Consider the following 24170-nt stretch of genomic DNA (forward strand, 5'->3'; position numbering starts at 1 on the left):
GCTAAATTACGCAAATTACATCTAACATACTTCGTATCATAAAACATCAATTTATTACACGCTTCAGCATTTATCCCAAACATTTATATTATTGTCCGTGGTAAGCTTATATAAGTAGACTTATACACATATAAATATCTAAGGGAAACTTAAATTCATACGATTACAACATGCAGTGACAATTTTTTCTAATTTCACTTTTATAACTCATTACATTTTTCAGAGAAAATGGCTGAAGATGGATCAATCATTGGTTGTGGTGGAGGGAGCAGCTCCACCGGTAGTTGCAGTGGCAGTAGCATAGTTGGTGGCTGCGCCAGTACTGGCGAGGCCAATCGGCTCCAACTGATTCAAGAAATGAGGCTCCAAAACTTTGACAGTATTCGATTTTCTTCTTATCGCACTGCCTGCAAACTGCGGTTTATTCAGAAAAAAGTTCATCGTAAGTTCAAAATACATATGAATTTTTCATTTAGCTACTTTTTACAGTCACTTCTTTTAGCATGATAGTTAAAAATCATCAATATGTAATGCTGACAGATGTCATTAGAATTTATATTATATTATTTTTGTTACAACTGTATATTACAGAGTTACAAAAAATCTGTTTTTATTACGAAGATTATTCAAAGTAATTTTTTTCAAATCGTGCATTACTTTAATTAACAGTTCACAACGTTGATATATGGAACGTCATTGAAGCATTTCGGGAGAACAGTCTTAATACTTTCGATCCATCAAGTACGTTAGGTGTTTCAAGACTTGAAACCCTCTTGTCATCGTTATTTCATGCACTCAATAAAAGAGTACCAGTCTCACAACAGGCTAAAGTTGACGCTACAACTGCACTACTGATGAATTGGCTTTTAGCTGCTTACACAAATGGGTGAGTATCATATACAGAGTTATTTTGCAGAAGATCTATAGGCATAAAATAATGCATTTTTGTTCTTATATCATCTTTAAATTAATTTGACGTTCTACTCCATTAATTTATTAAATATAACATAAAAACTTAAGTATTAACTTTTTCTTAAATTAACAGGAAAGTACTAAATAAAAATTAAGCTTTTTTTTTCCATTTCAGGGATAACAACAATAAAATCTCAGTCTTCTCGGTCAAAATGGCTTTAGCTACTCTCTGTGCTGGAAAACTCATGGATAAATTTCGTTGTTAGTAAAAATAATGTTTAAGTTTTATAATTAATATGTATCAGACTACAGAACTAAACTTTAAAATCCATTGTTTTTAGATATTTTTTCTCAAATCTCAGATGGAAATGGCCATATGATACACTGGAGATTTTCAGACTATCTACAAGAAGTATTGGCACTGCCTGCAGCTGTGTACGAGTCTCCATCTTTTTGCTACTCTGATGGCTTAGCAAGCTCAATATTTCCATCTGTAAGTCTCTTTCGTAAATTGTTAAAACCAAAAATGTTACTGATTCAGTTTTTATGTAACAATGCTTTATTGTTGATCTTTAAAAATTAATTTGTGCAACTTTAAACGTATAATTTTTATAGAATGCAAAAATCACTGTAAACGATTTTTTGGATACGTTAATGTCGGAACCCGGACCTCACTGCCTAATATGGTTGCCATTGTACCATAGAATGGCTGCCGTTGAATCAGGTATGATGTTAATAGATCTTGCTACCATTGAAAATTTATTTCTATGATTTCTCGTTGAGTACTTTTGTGTGTGTGTGTGTGAGTTTGTACGCCTGTGTGGATATTATGTGTAATCTGTCAGTCAGATCTGCGAATTTTCTCATCCCTGATAATTTTTGGTGCTTTTTTTTTACTCTCAATATCTATCACTGCAGAAAAAGAATTTTTATTTCACGAATTCATTATTTTCTGTAACTAATGAATTTAAAAAATACTTTTTTTTTTTCATTCGATTTTTTGCACTTTTCCATTGTTAAAATATCATCCATACAATAGAGTATGAAAGAGGGTTAACATTGTAGGTATAAAATATTATAATAATACTTTGCAAAAACATGTGCAGGTGTGGTGCATATGTACAAGTACAATAAATTTCTATAAAATTATAAATTTCTTGCTTTTTGATACCTGTCACTGCTTGGTTACATGAAATTGAATGATAAAAGTAACTGAGAAATATTTAAAATAATTATTTATCTCCAATAAACCAAACAATTAAAAAGCCATATGTGGAATGTGAGTCCTTATTTCCATAAAAAATTTTCGACGTTTTAGCACTCAAGGAGACTTCTACAAAATATATTAACAGCCCTGCCTGAGTAGGTGCCTCAAGCACTTCCTACATTTCACAATCGGCATCCAAACTTCAACCTACATATTAAATCAATAAATGTTAGCCACACTAAACAGACATATCTTCAAAGAAACATATAGTGTAATGATTCTCTCACACCGAAAAAAATAAAATGAACATTTATGTCCATACTTTGAAAGAGTTTGTTTATGTACACACATTAAACGCTGTATATATTAAAGGAACGTCTGATTGTAGTACAAATAATGAAGTCGTAATGACTTTCTCCGCCTTCTAACCTTAAAGTAGCACCTTCGCCGCTTGATTTTGGGTTTTCATGCGGAAAAATAGTATACGAAACTCGTTCGAAAAGGCTTCTTTACCAACCTCGTTACGTAAACCTTTCGGTTCATAAATCGAAGCCTTTGCAAACTCGTACGTAATATTTAAACCGTGTGGACAAAATTCGAGATAAAACCGTTAAAAAAAAACTTAAGATGCGATTTGGTGAAAAATGTCTGTTCCATGCTGTGCTGCAGCATATGTATTGGACTATTTTTTTTACATAATTGTTTCAGACTACAAAAAAGACTGGATATCTCGCCGTTGTGAATTTCCCGATACTTTTGTTAATAAAAACTTTTGGCCTTAGTAGGCTATAAAGCTCGGGCTACAAAGATCTAAATATCTGGCATGGCATCATATGGCTACAAGCTGCATATAACATTAAAGTTTGTAAAATTGTAAACGCATTTGTGCCTTAGCGATCCAAGGTAGTAAAACTTTTTTTTTTAGTTATAAATAATCATCTGTAAAAATGGCTCCAAATACGTATCAAAGTTTTGTTAACTTAAATTTTTTATTTTCAATACTTTACTTTGAAATTTTGTACACACGATCTTGGGGTTCGTTCTAAATCTTTTTTTTGCGTCTGGAGCCAAAACTCCAACTTCTGCAAAAAAAAAAAAAAATAATAATAATACAACAAACAAGCACAATATAAAGAACAAAGAGACTGAACTACTGAAGAGCAAAACTGGACTATTGATTCGCCCAAAATTCGTAAAAACCGAGTTTGTTTAAACTTAGAAAATCTATAACTCGCATTTTCGAGCTAGTAAATAGTTGATATTTGAATTTATTGTCAGTGTTGTAGTCTTGCAATTACCATCAAATTTTCAGATCGAAATATTTATTTCACCTAGGGTAATATTCGTTAACAGTAGCAGATACAACAAAAATGGAAATACCAGCATGTATAGCTAAAAATATATCTCTATCGGTCACATCTTTTTATTGACCTCTGGCACGATCAAAATTTTAATCACCCTTACTGATCAAGTGTCCAATTTGGAGACTATTCCTTCCACTCTCCCCACCACCGCCACAGTGCGCGTACAAAGTGCCTGTTCTTCATTGACTGATAAATAAATGTACATTTATCATACGATCTGAAAATTTAGATTTCCATGTTTAAACTTCTCCTTAATATTGAGGCTTTGAAGTTATAACGTTTTTTGAAATTTAAAACCCCCTCCCAATCGCTTAAAAAAAGGTCACTTTTTGTAAAATCCAACAGTTTGCTTAAAGCTTACAACATTTTGATTATAAAATGTTATTGTAGTGACAGAACTAGAATATGTATAATGTCATGAAAATTTTAGAATCCTACCGCTTCCAGAACGTGACTCATAAATTTTGCAAGAAAAACTTGATATTTTTAGAATTTCGGGTGATCTGATGGTCAAATTTTGCTCTCTGGGGGTTCATACTCTATGTTTTTTTATTGTGCTCGTTTGTTGCATCCCTTTTTTTCGTAAAAAACTAATTTTTTCTCCAGACATGAAAAACTCATTTTTGTGGTGCGTTAGCTGACAATATTTTGTTATAGTTTTTCTTAAAATCAATACCTGACAGTTAAATCTTCAATACAAAACTTTTTTGCTTCAATAGATATTTTACATTTCACTTTTTTTTTCTTATTTTTTTTTTTTTTTTTTTTTTTTTGCTAATTCTACCTTGTTTCATATGTAGTACTAAAAAATTTCCGACCATCGAAATTTTGTAATATACTTTTGTCGATTGAAGGAATTCATTTTTAAGTTGTTATTTTTCTAGAATACAAAAAAAGTTACAGACTTTTGACAAAAACTTATAGAACTAGACAGTCTCAGAGATATCTGTAAATTTTTTAGCCTGGTTCATTGAATATTAATTAAACACTTGCAACTTGAACGTAACTTCTAACTTCTTAATAGGTCCCTAAAAACTGCAACGCTAAGTATCGTGAGGCACTGGAGCCTTTTCAAAGAATTAGACTGAAACTTATGATGGTGAAATTTTTTATGGTTCCAGTGACACACCCTGTAATGTGCGATGCATGCCATCGTGAAAACTTCAATGGATTTCGATATCGTTGTCAGAAATGTCACTCTTATCAACTTTGCCAGGATTGTTTTTGGAGAGGAAAAACGTCTGGCACCCATAATAATGACCATGAAACGAGGGAATACAGTAGTTTTGTAAGATCTCATCAATTGCAAAAAATTAAAAATTACCAAGTAATAAACTTCTCCTTAATAAAATGAATGTCTTAGAAATCTCCAAGTAAACAAATCGGCCATTCGTTAAGAAAAAGCTTTAGATGCATTCCAGAAAAAGGAAGACACAGTCTTCCCAGGTTTCCAGAGCAACCTGAAAAAACATTGGACTTATCTCACATTGTGTAAGTTACAAATTTGTCTCACATCAAATCAAATAGAGAAATAGATGAATAAATACCATAATAATCTTAAAAATATGTTTTTATTAGTAGTTAATATTAACATTGATGTTTATTATAGACCTCCATCCCCAATACCCTCTCATAATGGATTTCCGGATCAAGGATACATGGTGCCATTCGATTCTGGTTCTTTGGATAGCCGTTCCACGTTAAGAAGGTGTTACCGAATATTCAAAATTTTATGATATATTGAGGTAAATTGATCCTGCAGGAGTCTGATTTAATTATTTTTCCCTTTCAGTAGTATGGATAGTTCACGACTTGATGACGAACACAAATTAATTGCCATTTACGCCCAAAGATTATCGCAGGAAACAAGAACCATGGTAAGATTGAATTGTAAATATTGTTAATACTAATATTGATTATAAATAAGGGTGACTAATAAAACAAATGACACAAATTGTAACGTCTCAATTAATGAATGAGGAATCTGTTATTGTTTATTTGATTATTTTGACAGCCTCGAGCTTCATCCAGATTGTCGCAAGCTGGCGAGCAGGCGGTAAGTATACTTAACTGCAGATAAAGATTTTAACACATATATGTTTATTCTTTATTTCTAGTCTTGGATGAATAACTTAGTCACATCCTACATTAAACTTAACTAATTCTAAATTTTATCTTTTTTATGTAATCATTGGATCAAATAGAGCAGAGCACCATCAGACGCTAATTTAGCATCTTTGGAAGCATCAAGAGCACAACGGGAGCTTATATCACAGCTTGAGGCAAAAAACAAAGAAATAATGAGAGAAATTGCAAGGTTAAGGTATATCTGTGTCGCTTGAGTTCCTCCATTTCAAACCTAGACCTTGTATTTATCCTTTCGAACCATCCTAGTCTCATGCATGTTAATTAATTAATTTCGTTTGTTTATGCTTGATGTATAATTAGTTGCACGATAAAAGCAGTTTATTGAGAAGCAAACAAGTATATCAAATGATTGCATGACTCATTAACAGGTTAGCATTATCTTTTAATTAAATGACTGAAGCAAGATAGGTTTTTTTTTTTATAAAATTTTTCTTTTATGGTTTATAAATAATTATCAACGCAAAAAGATGCCGATATTTATGATATTAATAGAATAAGGACAGTCCATTAATATTTTTTACGACGTTGCGTTAATTTTTTTTCAATAAACAAATGTATGTACATGCTACCTTTGTGCTTATTAAAAAAAAAAAATAGAACAAAAAGTACTATTTTTTAACTCAATGACTACAAATGTCTACGGTTTCATTGAATCATAAAATTATAAGATCTGCATATACAATAAGTGGTGAAAAGAGTAAGCTTCGTAATCAAACAGTTTTGCAAAAATATGAAGTTTTACTAATAATAAAGCCTATATTTTAAAGTTTTTTGCTTTCAGAGCAGAATCTAGGTGTACGAAAATTACCCCATAACATAACTGAAGCACATTTTATACAGTTGGTTCACTCTCTGAGATAAAGTATCTGAAACTTCCAGCAGCGCATGTACAAAAAGACCCTAGCAAGAACATAGAAGACAATTAGTAGTGCCACACAAACTTTTAAAAATATAAACAAACAATAGTTTATGCCTAACATTCTTAAGACTTAACTTTTACCACTTTAAAAATGATAACTTAAGAATATAATTCAAATGTTTTAATCATTTGCCTTATCATCGGAGTCATTAACTTATACCATCCGGAAATCATAGTTAGGAATTACATGTTAAAATACTAACAAGAGTGTAACGATTTCTCGACACTTTATCTCAGGGAGCTAAAACAACTATATAAACTGTGACAGATGTCTTTAGATTAAATAGTAGTAAGCTTCAAAACACACATATTTTACAAATAACTATTAATGGACAAAGTAATCCCTAAATCAAGTTTATAACCCTACTTTTACAAGGTATCAGATGACCAAATAATCGTTTTTTTTAGTCTCTCAAAAAGTCAACAAATAGTTATTTTAATCTGTACACACCTTATACGCACAATTTTGCAGCGTTTCTGGATTAAAACAAACTTGCAAAAAATGACGTCAAGGACGTTTATCACACAGGTTTTTCTCATAGGTATTGTTGAAACTTTGAACGTATATTCTTTATACCATAAAAATACCCCACAAAAAATTAAAAGTCATTTTATTGTAACGTTTTTTATAGATTTAATTTCAAACAAATTCTTTTTTATTTTAGGAGAGTTAGTTGAAGAATAAAAAATAAAATTTAAAATTAAGTCTCTTCACATACCATTTCAACTTACATTACTTATTATTCTTTCATAAGAAGTCTGACAGTCTGAAAACTAGACGCCCAAAGCTTCAAATTCAGTTGAAGTGTATTTTTTTATTACGTGCATGTGAGTTTAACAAAAAATTTTTTTTTACTTCTTTTTTACTGAGAATTTTCAGAACGGCTTATGGCACCTGTTAAACTTAAATTCATTTAATTTTAATGATATTTTATCACAGTAGCGTTAAAATTAAATTTTTCTTTAAAAAAATATAGTAAAACAAATTTGAAAAATTGAGCAATTTGTGAATCAAAATTTTTTTTAATTTTTTATTTTTATTTTTTTTTTTTTTAATTTTGAGCAATTTAATAAGAAATAAATCGCTAAAGTACGTAGACCATTCGAAACTAGACATTTTAACGATTGGAATAAGCACCTATTAAGCATTAAAATATTTAAAAAATAATGATTAAGTTTTCAGGCAAAATTACAGTAGTTAATTCAAAACATTTAAATATTTGAAAATCCACGAGAAAATCATGATTATTCATTGCAACGAAAGGTATATAAGTGAGAAAATATGAAAACTGAAAAATCAGTTTTTCGTTAATTTCTTGAAAAATTCGAGGTCTTGTCAAAAACTGTTAAATACAAAAGTTTTAGATTTTTTTATTACCAACAAGTTTAGAGTTGAATATTTTTTACTGAAAGGTAACGGTTCCCAATAACATTTTATGTTTAAACAATTTATTTTTCCAGTTTAATCTAGATTTCATTCTTCTGAAAGTTCCAGCCTACCTATTATTTTTTTTTTTTTTTGCTTTGTCTAACTTTTGTCGGCACTAGCCCAAAAATTTTCAATAGATAGTGTAAGTTTTTCAAATGCATAAAATTAGGCAAAAAAATAGAACTTATATTACACACCAAGAGAAAATAGCATGGAGTTCCTCCTTCAGTATAAATTTTCACCATGTAAAAGATAATGAGATACTTTTGTATGAGTAGTACGTATGAATTTTTACTTAGCAGAGATATAGCTCTTTTACCCTTGAAATCAGAAAAAATATTAGTAGCTTCTGCAGAGGTATGTTAAAAAACCGTTTTCTATATCCAAGTTACAATGTTAAAAAATGACACTAATCAGTTAATGTATTTAAAGATATCTACATTAAGACTAAAGCCAACTTATGGTTTTTAAAGAGATTCTTTAACTTATTCACGTACTTTTACTTTATACAACCGCTTTTTTTAGTGGTATGGTCTTATGCTAATTATTTCAAACTCATCCAAAGATAAGATTCACACAACAGACTGTTGCTATTAAAAATATAAGCTTGTGAAGAGTAGTTAAATTTATTAGTTTCACTAAAAATAAATAAATTTCTTAAATATTGTAAGTTTTTACAAATTTATGATCAGTTTGACCATAAAACTTTTTTAAACTTAATTTGAATCATTAAGTTTATCAGAAAAAAAGGATACAAAGATCTGTTTCTACACTCAACCTCAAAATGTGTTATTTCAAATTTATAAGAAACTTAATTTTAGGAGACAACAAGAAATAGATGCTGCTGGATTAGAGAATCCAGCACTTATGTCAGAACTAAGAGCTCTCCGACAGCGGAAAGATGAACTCGAAAATCACCTTGCAACTTTGCAAGACTCCAGGCGGCAACTAATGGTGCAACTTGAAGGTCTCATGAAAATGTTGAAGGTTCGTAAAAATATAATACCACAATACGAATTTAAAAAATCAAAAACAGTTTTCTGAATATTCCCTCAAGTTATAGCTTTTTTTCACCATACTGCACTAAAACAAGAAACGTGCTTTCCACTTTTACAGGATTGGTTAAAAATCACATACAATTTTATAGCTAAATTTTTGTGACCATCAAAAGACAAAAATTTCACGTGAAAGAAATTAAATACTCAATAAGAAGTAAAAATAATGTATAAACTATAGCACAGACATAATATATACAGCCTAATTACGTCAAATATTTTTAAAAAAGAAAAGAATTTCTGCACGATTTCTCATCCGATTTGATCATGAGTATTCAATACTCAACTTTCTTTATTATATATTAACACCAAATTTTGGGATCGCAAAAAAGTGAGATTAGTATCAACTATTCAAACAAAATTGAATGTTTAAATATAAACATATGTTTGATGTCATTCTTAAAAATTTTTTTTTAGAAGATAATAAATATTAGAAGTAGCTTAATAACGATACGCGTAAGTTTGTTGCTTTTAAATACAAATTTAAATACTTTGTACATAAAATATATTTACAATAAGAACATGATCCTACAACAAACATTATTTATACCCAAATTACTTAGCCAATTCCTACTCTTCCAAAGTTATGAAACCATAGACCAATAAATTGTATTCAAATTTTTTAATTCATTTACTGAGAATCTATATTAACTATGAAAAAACTAAATTTTAAGAAAATATGGAGATTGGCAATGGTATATTAACCGTAAATTAACCTATGAAGTTGGCTAAAAATTTTTTTACATCAATGATGTATTTTCACCCTATCTTACTTTTAAGGGTAGAATCTACCCTTGCAAAACCACTTCTACGGAACCATAGGCTAACCCACTTAACCCGGGGAGAAGGGAATGTAGTGGCTTATTTATTTTTAAATGATTAAACTGCACACATGTCATAATGCCAGCTAATCCACCTCACTACCTGTTGTAACCCCTAAAAACCACCCCTGCTAATCCATAAGTAGGCTGATGTTCCTAATCGTAGGAACAGTGAGTTTAGTTGCTTGTTTTTCTTGAAATAATTGAATATCACATTAGAAGCAGGCTAATCCTTCTAACCACCTATGATTTAGCTCACCTCAACATTAAAAATAACCTCTGCCTAACCACAAGCAGAGTAACTTACCTGTCCCTGAGAACAGTGAGTACTATAACTTGTGTACCTTGCTTTTATTTGAGGAAGATAAGTTTTAAAAAAAACGATTTACTTAAAACTACATTTGAAACAACTAATAAGTAAATAAATAAAGTTACAATTAGTACTTATCAAAATAGAAACTCGCACTTAGCTGTACCCAGGAATAACTATGTGGAGATGGTGAGTGCATACTCACACTTTTTTTTTGGTTTTTTAGTAATTTTTATTTATTTCTGGTTTTTGTACTTATTTAAAGTCATCACTATCTAATCCAAAGAAGTGATTTATGCATAACGACGTTGTACACCAACTGCATCTCATGATGGCTGTTCAACCACACTTTTCACATAATAAATTGTAGTTATTAAAACAGTATTTAACTGGAGTCTCACATTTTGGTGGTACTTAAGTTAAATATCTATTTTCGTTCCACGTGTATTTAAACATGTTGAGAAATCCCAATGATGAAAATAGATTGTGGATAAAAGACTGTACCTTTAAAATAGTATTTTTTCTATGTTAGTTGATATAAATATGTATAAGTACTATTCATTTACTTATTAGATATCTCAAATTAACTTTAAAACAAATCATAATTTTTTTATAACTGATCTTGTTTCAAGCAAAGTAAGAAACATAGGTGATAATACTCACTGTTTTCAGAGGTAGATAAGTAACCCTACTTGCAGTTGATGTATGATAAAACAGGGTGCATCACACAAGACATACCGTAGAAGTGAGAACTTCAAAAATAATCTAAATATGTATGAATTAACATACAGAACGAGTGTTCGTAAATGAAAATTTGAGGCGTTAAAGGTTATGTATGTTTATAAACATAGTCATTCGTGTGTGTGTCCAGAAAGCGTATTGTTCTTATACTGACCATAAAGTTCCAGTATTGTGCTAAGTAGACTGACATAATGATGATTGAAATTAAAATTACCCATACGCGTGCACATGTCAAAATTATTATTTTTGTTTTATTTATCTAGCATCTTGTTAGCAATTTTGCACTTATTAAATAATGGTTAAGGTTACATTTGGTAAGAAATTTATATTATACACATCTGTGATGATTTTGAAAATATGCTATAATTTTTTCTATAATTTTCCAGTTTGATTTTATAGAGAAATATCTAAAACACTGATATTTGAGGTCGTGATTCCACATAACTTAACACCTCTCTATCTGTGTGCTACGATGTTTGTTTCCATTAACACCTTGTTGAAACCGTTATTTTTAGTCAATGTTGCATCTTTTCTAAGATATGGTGTATTTTTTAATATTTAGAGGTTATGTGCACGCATGGTCATAATAAAATATTTCTGCATTATTGTCACTCTGTACTAAACATAGTATAGTTTTCCCCAAAGTTTTTTCTCTTCATTCCATAAAGGTACATCGAAAAAATTAAAAATTTAGGTTTTGTTTTGACATAACTCAACGTCTCCGTTTTTGTGCGCCCTAATATTTTCTTCTCTTTGGGAAATCCGTAAAAATCATTATTTTTGGTCTATCTTGCTTCCTCATCAAGATATGACATATTTTTTAATATTTGGAGGTTACGTTTCATGATAAAAATCAATATTGTCCGTCGAATTAATATTTGCTATTTGCAACGATCTGCTATGCATGAAAAATTATTTCGGTAATTTAATTTATTAAAGTAATAACATTAATTAGTCTATGGATGGATTATATACACATATATGCAATCATGTATACTGTAAAACCTTTGTAGCAGAAGCTGTATAGAAGTAGACAGCTAAACATTACACACACACATACATGCATACTTTTATTGTACACCAGTTACACTTACATACATACGTGTGTACTTGCATGCAACAGCACACTAGACACTACGCACACCACAATATTCATACCTATGAACTATGAATCTCTTTCTTTCTTTGTGTGTTGCGTCTTCTTAATACTCATTCGCTCGCGGTTAACTTCAGAGTCAGAAAGTTTCTTCCAGTCGGGACGTAACATTGGAGAATCTTAAAAATAAACATATGACATCTACGTATCTCTTAATAATGATATTGAAAGACTTTTCTTGTCATAATTCTTCGGAAGTTGTAGTTCAACGCTATTAAGGCCTGATAACTGCAAAACGTCAAGGTTACGATGATGTTAAATATTTTTTCTTTAATTTTTAAAATCAGAGAGCCGAAATTAGACGTATATACTGGCATAGTGTTATGCGTCGTCTGCTCAAACTTGTATGTGGTGCACCCGCGTGACACAGTAAAAAGTTTTTGTAATTTTACTACATTGGATATATATATATATATATATATATATATATATACATTAGCCAATGTAAGATGTCACAATATTTCCAACACTAGTAGTAAAATTATTAAACAATTTTTACAGTGTACTTAACTAATGATGATTCTATGTTTTTTATTATTAGTAATACATTAATTGTATCTATTTCTCTTTTAGACAGGGTAAGAATACGGATAGAAACATTTTTTATTAAGTCCGTCTTTTTTTCTCCTTGATTGACGAAATATATCAAAAGTTTTAATTTAATAATTAATTCTTTTGAGCGTAATTGGCAAGTTAATGTTTAACAAATAAATTTCAACCTCTTCACAAATGTTAACTCGAATGACAATAAAGTTAATATATATCGAGCATGAAAGGCCAAGAGTTATACATGCAGCTATTTTTCAATTAAGGGTCTATAAGGTACGATTGGGGGACAAGAAAAATCTTGCAGGGGTGGTCGGGAGTTACACACAATTTTTAGTTGGTTGAAATGATGAAGAAATCGAACAAATTTTCCCTTAGTTTGTAGGGTGCTGCAGAGGATACTTGGAAGCCATAGAGGGTAATTGAGGGTCGTGTTAATTGGTCCACGCAATTAACTATATAATACATAAATATATAAACACAATATGTATGTATTTTAAATATATATGTGGAGCACTATGCATAATACATATTAAAACAAAAGAGGCACAAGTTAACCTCAACGCTTTTCTGAGACGGTAGCAGTAGTGAAATACTCTAACATAAGTCATTAGTTACGACACCATAACCTTACTTTTTTTTAATATATCATGATAAAATCAAGTATAAAAGTTATAAAAATAATACTGCATGTTTGAAAAATATATGCATACGTACTCAATTTACCTTAATCTACTTTTGTAATAACATTGCCGTAATAATCTTTGAAAAATATTACATTTCAGAGTACGCAAAATAAAAGCAGCATAAAATTTGAAATGAGTTGTTCTTAAAGTGTTGGTCAATGTTATAATATGATCATAATTCTACTTATTTTAGATATATTTTGATTAAAAAATTAATAAGCTTTATTGTTAAACTGACGTCACGTTAATAATAATTATTTCAACGTGTACATATTATTTTGAACAATTATGTCAGAACATAATCTTCATGAGGCAGAGAAAACGCTCGAAAAGAAAAAAAATGGGCTATGAGTAATGTATTCTTACGGGTTCTATTTAAAAATAATAAACATCCAGGGGCACAACATATAGAAAGGTTGTCGCTTACATTACGACGTAACCTCAATTTCTTATATTTTGGATATGGTTTGTAAAAAATTAGGATGAACATTAAAAAAAAATTCAAAGCATGATCAGAAAAATAACAAAAAGTTAATCATTACTTCGGAATGATTATATGATAACATAATTTGCAAAAGGTAAAAAAGGTTCTTTAACTCAAAAAAAAAAAAAAAAAAATCAAGAATAAAATTTTGATGAGTCTTATAAAGGAGGAAACAATTACTAGTGCTAAATTTCATAGACTTATCTTTAGTATTGATTTTTTATTAGTTTTTGTTGTACATTCTATTTTTTTGCTCTTGCCCTTAGAACGTTATTTTTGTTCGGTGTCTCCTGACCCACTTGGTATTTTAACATTTTGTTTTATTTTGCATTTTTTCTAATTTTGAAAAAGTACGCTGATAGCTTTTTTACTTAAGATAACCCGCTAAATTTGGCGTATTTTTTCTTATTTTGTACTGATTTCCACATAAATTATGTCTCTCTGATTTTCGACTAAGTACAAGCCAAGGCTCATATTTGATCTATACACATATATAGAGAAGTTTATATGGGCCACATTACTTTATAGTTCCCGTGTATGTATCTTTAACGTAATTATTGAGTACATCTTGTTTTTACCTATACCTTTATCTACGGAGACTGTAAGCAGCTCAATTTTCTAAGCTCTCAGAATGTCATAACTGCATAAGATCATAAGCTTGTGGGTCAATAATCAAGCCCCCAATTATCGTCAAAATTTCAGTTTTAATGGCATCACTCATGGTTGGAGTGCAGTTTGAAAGCAAATTTTGATTTTTCGGTTTTATAAGCTCAATGACTTAATATATTTTTAAATTTATACTTAACAATAGCAACTTACTCCATTGTAACTTTTATTATAACTCCATTATAATTTATTCGCAGACTCTCAACAGTAGACACAGAAATCGATCATTGGGTTAGTAACCCTTATCTCTCTTGACAGTCAAACTACTTCTTTTTTTTTTTTTTAGTCAATTTTTCAATGATGGCAAAGCAAGATTTAAAAATATAGCAAGTATGTAATTTTTGTATCTTTTTAGAACTATGTTCTTGCTTAAAGTATATGAACTGAATAATCATGTAAATACCTAAATACAAAAAACTCAAGAGTACGTTTGCGTAGTAATGATATCAAGGCTTCATTTATTTCTAAAATTTACTTCGTAGCACTTTCACGCTACTATAGACAAAAAAACTCTCTTTTTTTTCCTTTAACTATTTGAAGAACTAAGTCCACAGCTTATATAATTGTTACTTTACCAAGTTTTTGCTTTAACTACTCCTATATCTACGTTTTAAGCACAAAAGCCCTGTAACTTACATGTAATTCTGAAACCAAAGCTATTATGTAAGTTTTTCTTACAAGTATCGAAAAATGACCTGTAATAATGTTTATATCCTATATTTCCTGATAATATAGATAAACGCTATACTAAAATCTTGGTAAAAATAGGGTAACAATATAAAATCTACTCTTTTATTCGCTGAAAATTTTTGCAGTAATTAAAGAAAAAGCATAGTGTAAGTTAAATATTTTCGATATTTAATATGATGGAAGCAATCTATATTCAGGATGGTTCATGCATGACTCACCTCACAGGTGATAGCTTTTGTTAAATTTTGTTTTATCTTAAAATATACGCAGAAGGTTTTTTTTATACTTTTAACATAGACAATGGAAATTCATGATTTAATTTTTTTCATCATCTAATAATTAACATTTCTCATGAATTTGAAATTAATTATTTTCTGAAACTGGACTTCCGATTTTTGTTGTAATTTTTCTTTCCAGAATGTTTTGATGCTGTTTTCATTACAAAAATAAATATTATAGATACAAAAAATTGAGTTTTATCCCGTGGACCCCAAAACGCTTTCTATTGGTCAAGACTTTCGTAACGTCACGAATACATAAACATAATCAGCCTGTCCTCAAATTAGAGAGGACAAACAAAATTTGGTTTTTTTTTGTTCAGTCATTGTATTTTTGATATTTTTTTCGATTGAAGAGTGATTTTGAGTCTTAAATATGTATAATGTGTAAATCACTTTTTTTGACAAGTCGGCACTAAGTGCGATGATATAAACTGTACAGTGCTTAACCTTATTTCTAGATATATACACATTACACGATGACTAATATAAAAAAAAGCCAATTTCACTCGCGATTTTACTAAAGATGACTCAAGAAATCTTCCAATAGTTGATAAGAGGATGACTTTTAACTGAATGACAAAAGATGATCATTTTAATGTATCAAAAGCACGAAAGCTGAGAAGTGTTGTGTAAATAAATGTATGAAATTTCAGTGTGTTCACTTTTCTAGAAAATCAGTCATTCCTATAATTAAAGATCTGTGAGGAAAAGTTATGGAGATAAGATGTTGTAAGTTACGTATGTGTCACGAAAGAAGGTGCCTTATGTACCCTGAAATCTCAAATTAATCTAAAATATTAAGTTCGACATAAGAGCAGTTTTATGTTCAAGTATACATATAGATATAGAAATAAGACTACACAACTGTATGACCTTTATTTTCGCACTTAGTGCCGATTTGTCCAGAAAAGTGATCTGCCCGTGATACATATTTTAGACTTATGATCACTTTTTTCTGAAAAAAATCCCGAAAATAAAATAAAATAAATTAAAAAAAACCATACTTTTTACGTCCTCTCCAGCTCAAGGGAGAGCGGTTTTCGTATTCCTGACGTCACGAAGGTTTTGACCAATAGAAATCGTTTTGCGGTCCACGGGATACAATTTAATTTTTTGCATCTTCAATAACTATTTTTGTAATGAAAATGGCGTCAAAAATTCGGGAAAAAAAATTATAATAAAAATCAGGAGTCTAGATTCAGAAAATACTTGAAATTCACGAGAAGGTGTGAAGTATCATATTCTCCAAGGTACTAATCTCTTTAAATGGAACAAATATTCTTTGTTACTTATTCATTCATTTATAAAAGGTAATAAATACCGCTTTTTATAAGATTCCATGTAGTGGGTGGAAAGTGTGCTCACGGGCACAACGTTGCACTTTAGGCCCTCAAATACAAACAATGACACTTTCACCTTGGGCACAAACATACTACAACCGTACCCTTTGGGGTACGCAAGTTGTACTTTCTGCCCTAGGTAAGAAATATACTATCTGCTACCTCGAGCATTTTTGAGGATCTAGTGAGCCCTCAGTAAAATAAATAGGATTCGCATCTAACCAAAGCAAGCACAAGGTGTTCTTCAGGACCTGCGAAGCAGGTAAGCTTAGCCTTGTGCTTGCGCTGGCAACGTGCGCAACCAGATACGAAAGCTTCCATTAAGGTCGATGTCCCAGTACTCGGTCATGTCCCAATAGTTAGTCATCTGGCTGATTTTTTCACTATAAATTTTCAAAACATATATGAATCGGGTAGCTATTCAGACACTAAGCAATTACTCTTTCAATACAAGTTAATGTATAAACCCAATTAAAAATACAACGAAGGCCCATAAACGAAAAAAAGTGACTGACTATTGGGACATTTCGTCTGCTTAAGTGAGCGAGTACTGGGACATCCACCTTGCTTCTCTCTTTAATAAAATCATAAGATACCACAAGGGCCAATGTTGAAGAATCATTTTTCAAAAAATCTTTTTACTTACTTTAATTCAAATATTTATTAAAGTCCTGCACTGAGCTGAATTCATATAGAATTTTAAAAACTTTGTTCTTAGATCTTGGAACAAACAAATACTTTGAAATTCTACAAATATCTTTTTTAGATCGTTGCTTGTCTCCTGCTTAAAAATTAGAAACATTTACAGAAAAAATGATTAAAAACTGAAATTATACATATTAAATTTTTTTATTTTTTTTTTTATTGAGCTTTCTCTGACTTATTACAAAATCAATATAGCTTATACATATTAAATAGTAAATGTTCACCAACTACCTTAAAAATGTATTAGAGATACATCACAATTAAGGAAGATAAACTTTTGGTTTTTAGATCCACCAAGCATCACCACGCTCAACACCAAACAACTCTCCACGTAGCACAAAATCACCACCTCTTCCACCTGGTAGTGTGCATAACAGTCGCTCAGCTCCTCCAACTCCAGGAGGTCCACTCAACTCTATTTCCAATCATCAGCAGCAACAAACGCAAGTCCAGCAGCAGATGTCACGAAGCTACCAGAGTCCAGCTCCACCTGTAGCGACGGGTGCCCAAGGAGTAACTAATTCTGGACTTCATGGAACGATGCAAAACTCACCTATACCTGATAATTTGTCCTGCGTTGGCGGTGATGTCAGGTAGGTGTCTTCTCGGGCATGCTTGTTGCCCTGCATGGCACCACCGTATGAGCATCATCACCTGAAACGTATCCGTATTTGTGCATTATCTAGTTATACTTTGATGTATTCCAACCCACATCTCGAAGAATACTTTCGTGTTTAAAAATTTACGCCATTGTTCAGCTCACAAAAACTAGTCGTAGTAAGACAAAATGAACTTTAAAGCTTTCTCTCTCAAATATTTAAATGACCTTATGAAATTATATGCCTGATATCTTCATATTTGGTCTTAAATTAATTTTTCATCTCTCTGGTGCAGTGCTTTGCGCCCGAAGGCACACTTTCCGCCCGCTAATTACTTTCCATCCACGGGTGGAAAGAAACATTCTGATCTGATCAGGCCCAAAGTTTGTTCCCACTCAAGGGCGGAAAGTAATTGGCAGACGGAAAGTGTGCCCACGGACGCAAAGTTGCACTTGGTACAAAAAATGTCGTTCTTTCCTCGGGCAGAAACATACAACAACCGCGCCCTTCGAGTATGCAAGTTTCACTTTCTGCCCTAGCTAAAAAATATACTATTCTGTTTTCATTTATTTTTAATATTTAACTTGTCAGTCGTTAGGAAAAGCTTTTTTTGTTGAAATCAGTTTTAATTTGCTTGCAATTTATGTATTTAGTAGTCATGTGTACCATATTTCTTGTATAATATTTGTCATTTTATTGTATGCCTATTAGTGTAGATTATACATTACTTATAATGTAATAAAAATTACTTCAATAGAATCAACTTAGTTTGATTCTATTACATTATCTCAACAGCTAAACTTTAACTATGTTGTTAATTGATATTAAATTTCTCTTGTAATTATACATCACACATTCACTCCCAAGTACCTTTTAGTAGTTCTAGTGCTAGCACTTTAAAAAATTAAATCTTGAACAGTTTATTGGTAACGAGAAATCGAAAATTTTTTAACTTATTTACTCATTTCTCAGGCCATATATGGAATTAAATGCAAAATAATGTTACACTTTTGACACAACACAACTGAGATCGTTTCTCAAATCTAGTGGAAAAATTTAAAGTACAGGTAAGTCAAGATATTAGGATTGGATATGGTAATTTCTCATTTATAAGAACTTAGTTATTTTATATTTATTTAAACAATTCTAATTAAACCTCCAAAAGATGTTTAAAATTTCAACATGGAATGATATCACTCGTCAGTCAAATTTTGAGATATTTTCTGTTTCTCATCATCAGTATACTTGATTGTAAAAAATCTTACAAAAAATCTGTTATCCATAACTTTTTATAGACACAATGATTTTTCAGAGGCGGTTTAAGTCGGTAAACTAAGATAGCTACTACGTCATGCGGTTCCGAAGACATAGCTTAGTACTCTTCCTATAGTATTAATATTCAAACTCTCCTTATAGCATCATTCGACTTCTGGGATACTGTCCGAGAAGCTCCCTCCAGTTAGATCACTGAAAGTGCACGTTATTACTGCACATCAGTAGACATAACTTTTTTACCATACTGCGCCGAAAGAAGGAACTTTCGTCCCGATTCACGACGAAGAAATTCCTTCGCTCGGCGCAGGATTCATAAAAAATGAAATTCTCTCTATGTTTGGTGGTTAAGAAATGCATTAGATTTTATATTAACCACCCTCAGCTTCACCTCGGGCGTTTATTTACGTGAAATCCAAGACATTCTCATCCTTGCTCATAAGGTGCATAATATACGATTGCTTTAATTAAGGATATGCGATTCTACTATTATGTTTGTTGGATGTAGTCCAATACCTTCAAAAAGATTGCACAGTATGTAAAGCGCACTACAGAAGTGTGCGTGATAGCCTACTGCGCTCTTTCTTACAGTGCGCAAAACTGTCCTAACTAGGGCTCTGGGCATGGAGCAAGAAGATGCAGATAGTATGTTCTAACATCCAGTTAGCCTTGAGCAGTAGGTTTATTACTTGTTTAGGTGCTGAAGCTCGAGGTATCTTTTATTCCAAAGTAGCTTTTTTATGAAGATTATTTCTAGGTATCTGGTGAAACTCTTCAGAGGAATTCAATAATTCATTTGACTGACACCAATAACTTATGAATAACACTAAAATACTCGCCGTCTGATTTTGTACGTGATCACATTGAACGCTTATAGATCTGGAACAATGCGCCATGGACAAATGTAAGATATAGACTGACTCCTCTTAACTATTCTGGCTTCTCACATAGACCGAAAAACGTGCAGAAAGTCACGTAGGCTTTGACCTTGGAATCTACTTCTGAAAATCCGTTGCAGATTTAGACTAGCTAGTCAGAAGGTATGCTGTGAAATTCCTAGGCCAGCTCTGTACAGGATTAAATAAGTCAGTCTATTGGTTCCCAGGGCTTGTGGAAGGTCAGGACTGGTCTGTTACCCGAAACATATAAAATTTACTACCCAAGTTTTAAAAGCATATAGTTATCAGAAATCATCATTATCTACCGTTTTCATTAGTTATTTATTTCTCATGATAGAAAGCTGTTGTTGAGAGTGCAGTATTCTAACAGAACCTGCTGTGCACTATTTTTGACATCAAATCAGGTGAATGACATATACCTTCAATATGAAGACTCCACCTCCTCTAGTAAAGTGGCAAGCTCAGCTCAAAAAACCTTTAACCTATGGGATTATAGCATTTTAGGAAATAAAGTATATCTGTGTATAAAGCGCCATTTTAGAACAAATACATGTAGATGTTCTTTCTGTTGCAAACTGGAAGCTCTTTTCTCTAGCACCCTCTAAACTGAGCTTACCACCTCGCTAGCCCCAAACTACGGAGGCGCCTATGTACCATCTGTGCGTAAAGTCGAAAGCATGCATTATTTTGCGAAAAATTGCATGCGTGCAAGTGAGGTAGCAAGCAAGCAACAAGGATGCGAGTCGAACTTGTACAGTCGAGGATGTAGCAGTGACTAGACTCGGAAAAAATGAAGCTGAGATTGAAAAAACTATATGACTTACAAGTCAAATAAAGTACTGTGCTAAGAATTTCAAATGAATTAGATCCACAAGGAGTTGATGAAAAGCAAAAATATAGATTAAAAAGGAGAGTGTACACGGTCCCTAGTCAAAATTTTATGATGCACGTTGATGGCCACAATAAGTTAAAAAGATTTGGATTTGCCATTTACGGATTCATTCATGGCTTCTCCAAAAAACTTTTGTCGCTAGAAGTAGCATCTTTCAATAACAATCCAAAAGGAATTGGATATTACTTTGCCAGCTTATACAAAAGCATAGATTTTTGCCTAGTATAATTGGAACAGACCATGGTACAGAGGTTGGTGTGATGGAAAATATTCAGATGGCCCTACGGTACCATCATAATGATGAATTTGATCAAACATTTAGTTTAATGAAGGGTAAAAGCACCCACAATCAAAGGATTGAGGCTTATTAAAGACAGTTTTGACAACATCTGGGTGATTCTTATGCGTCTGTATTTAAACTAATGGAATGTGCAAAGCTTGTGGATGTGAATGATCCAGTGTACATAGAGGGCCTCAGATACTGTTTGGGACCTGTAATAAGAAAAGATTTGATATTAACGAAAAAAGAGTTGAATGAACACCAAATAAGGAAACAAAAATAATGTCAATATCATTAATGGAAAATTAAATGAGTTATTTCATAGTCCAAGCACGTTTAAAGCTCGTGATTGCAGACAGCCAGTGGACTTCAGATACGTTGAATATCTTCAGGAGGAATACACTACTGAACCACAATTAGCATCTCCAGAACTTATTAAGTATATAGCAATATTTCTCAATCCTCTCTTACGATCGGTATAGCAGAAGATGCGTTTAATTTTTTTTGTTAAAGTTATGAATGTCATTAAAGCTAACGAAATTTTTTATCATTTTTCATGAATATTTTCGTACGCAGGCTTGATAAAGCTATAAAAAAAATTTTTTTTTCTTATTTATTGTATTTAAAAACATACACAACTAATTATTTATATTATTACATGATTTAATCTACATTTTTCACCTTAAATGAAAGAAATCTCATAGCACTTGTGGAATAAAAAGCACCCATACACTTATTTTTAAAGCAAACATTTAAATTGTTTAAAAATCGGATTTATTCAAACTTCACAAAATCTTTTTTTTTAATCCACTTGATAAATACTTTATTAATCAGATACCAGTAATACTTGCATAAATAATTAGGCAAATAACAATGTAATAGGAACGCATTTTTTAAGTATCAACCTAACTGCTATTAAGTAACATAATACATTTTCATCTGATTTAGAAAATACAGTAATCAATTCTATCATGTTTGGCCTATTATTTAAATTATACTTAAAACATGGGAAAATTTTGTTTTTAATTGAATTAGGCATACGTTCTATTGCAGGAACATTTTTACTTTCTAAATTTTGCCTTACGCATCTATACACATCCCAACCGTAATTTGTCGTGTTCCACACAGACTTTCCAGTGAACAATTTAACCACACAACAACCGAATGACCACACATCGGAAGCTGTAGTGGCTTCGTTTCAATGTAAAAACAATTCTGAAGACATATACATGTATGTACCACACATACCACCTTTCATTTTAGACTCCAAACTGTTTATCAAACATAAACTTCCCTAGCCCACGTTCACATATTTTCGTGACAAAGTAGCGATGTTTGAGAAGGTTTGACATTACGATAGATTATTGGAGTGTCTTGTAAGGGAAGATATGGTAGTGCTGAGCAAACGTGATGAGCAATCAACTGCTTGTTTGACAAATCAAGACGGTATTTCTTTGAAATCTCTGTGCCAAACACTATATCATATAGGGTCGATGATTCAAAATACTCCATGATTATCTGATATTGTACATTACTCTCTCCAACATCCATTATTGAGACGATATGAAAGTATCTTATTTGAATTATCAGTGTAATTTCTTGTATAATACTTTTTTCCATAAATCCGTTTAACATAATCTTCATGACAACTTTATTTTCAAGAAATGATCCCATGTATACTTTTCCTTGAGTTCCTTCATCTAGAATAATTTTTGACAGAATAACTTTGCTTGGGTCAACAGAAGGAACGTTTAGATGATCCAATTTATTCTCACGTACATCATTCGAAACAGCAAAATTGTAAAATCTAGATTTTGTTGTATTTATTTTTTAGGCGATAATTTTATTGGTTGTATACAGGATATTTCAATGTCTTGGTTTGTAAACTTTTCATGTATAGATGGAAGAGAATAAATCGGAAATGGCTTAGAAATCGAAGCTGGATGGTTACAAGAATAGTTATTGCTTTTAAAGTGATGTGCACATTCAGTCGTTTTGACGGGTACTTATCTTTAACAAGATTCTCAATTTTTTCGTTCGAGAAAATGACACTCTTTCGTAAGTGAGCAAGGGAATTTTTTTGTCAAGCCACCCGATGAATACTACTCTTCTACAAGTATCTTTTTCACTTGCTGTTGGGTTTACTAACTATTTCTTATTCACGACCTTTTGAACTGATACCTTCAAGATATCATCATAAGTACTTCACGTTAATAAATAATATTTTGGCATATTCAGTGTATTACATTAGAATTTTTACCAAGAAACTTTTCCCTGATCTTATTTCGCATATCCTCGAACAGTTTTGGTTTTTTGGTTGAGATTTACTCACTACTATTGGGAAAGTATAAAAAAACAGATAAATAGGTATTCAATTATACAATCCAATTTCAAGTAATGAAAACGTAAGTTGAAAAACATTTATCATGAGCATTAAACTTGTACAAGTTAACTCCATAATAAATAATAACTAAATTCTTATCAGAGTCCAAAGCAAATGTCTCCCTTTCAAATTCGTATGATAGAATACCTGTGATCAAAATTAGATCAAGTAATGTTGTTTCTCTAATCTTATTATCTTTCACAAGAATATCAACAACTTGATCCTTATTATTTATTTGGATTTTCTTTAGCTTGACACTATCCATCTATGACAAGCAAAAAACCAAATAGCATTGATATAGGCAACCTTCATTTAATAATAAATGGATTTAAATTACCTTGTATTTACTTCAAAAGGTACTGTTTGGCTGTTGGATAAACTCACA

General features: G+C 31.3%; 1 protein-coding gene across 4 annotated transcripts in view; it reads left to right on the forward strand.

Moving 5' to 3' along the window:
- The window catches only part of LOC106644045 (dystrobrevin beta), a 190503-nt gene that overhangs the window by 59620 nt on the left and 106713 nt on the right, over positions 1-24170 (forward strand). For 2 of the 4 annotated variants that reach the window (XM_089594703.1, XM_089594704.1), the window contains exons 2-14: positions 224-442; positions 670-886; positions 1088-1173; positions 1254-1405; positions 1528-1636; positions 4605-4771; positions 4847-4974; positions 5093-5191; positions 5276-5360; positions 5498-5539; positions 5688-5806; positions 8801-8966; positions 17749-18053. In XM_089594703.1, the coding sequence (XP_089450829.1) occupies positions 229-442; positions 670-886; positions 1088-1173; positions 1254-1405; positions 1528-1636; positions 4605-4771; positions 4847-4974; positions 5093-5191; positions 5276-5360; positions 5498-5539; positions 5688-5806; positions 8801-8966; positions 17749-18053 (1889 nt within the window). In that variant the 5' untranslated portion in view covers positions 224-228. The remainder of the gene's footprint in view (positions 1-223; positions 443-669; positions 887-1087; positions 1174-1253; positions 1406-1527; positions 1637-4604; positions 4772-4846; positions 4975-5092; positions 5192-5275; positions 5361-5497; positions 5540-5687; positions 5807-8800; positions 8967-17748; positions 18054-24170) is intronic. The other 2 variants (XM_089594705.1, XM_014359391.2) reach the window with 2 other exon arrangements.

This window comes from Copidosoma floridanum, unplaced genomic scaffold, assembly GCF_036245765.1.
Source record: "Copidosoma floridanum isolate Cflo_tuat_1 unplaced genomic scaffold, Cflo_Japanese_pri ptg000021l, whole genome shotgun sequence".
Lineage (NCBI taxonomy): Eukaryota > Metazoa > Arthropoda > Insecta > Hymenoptera > Encyrtidae > Copidosoma > Copidosoma floridanum.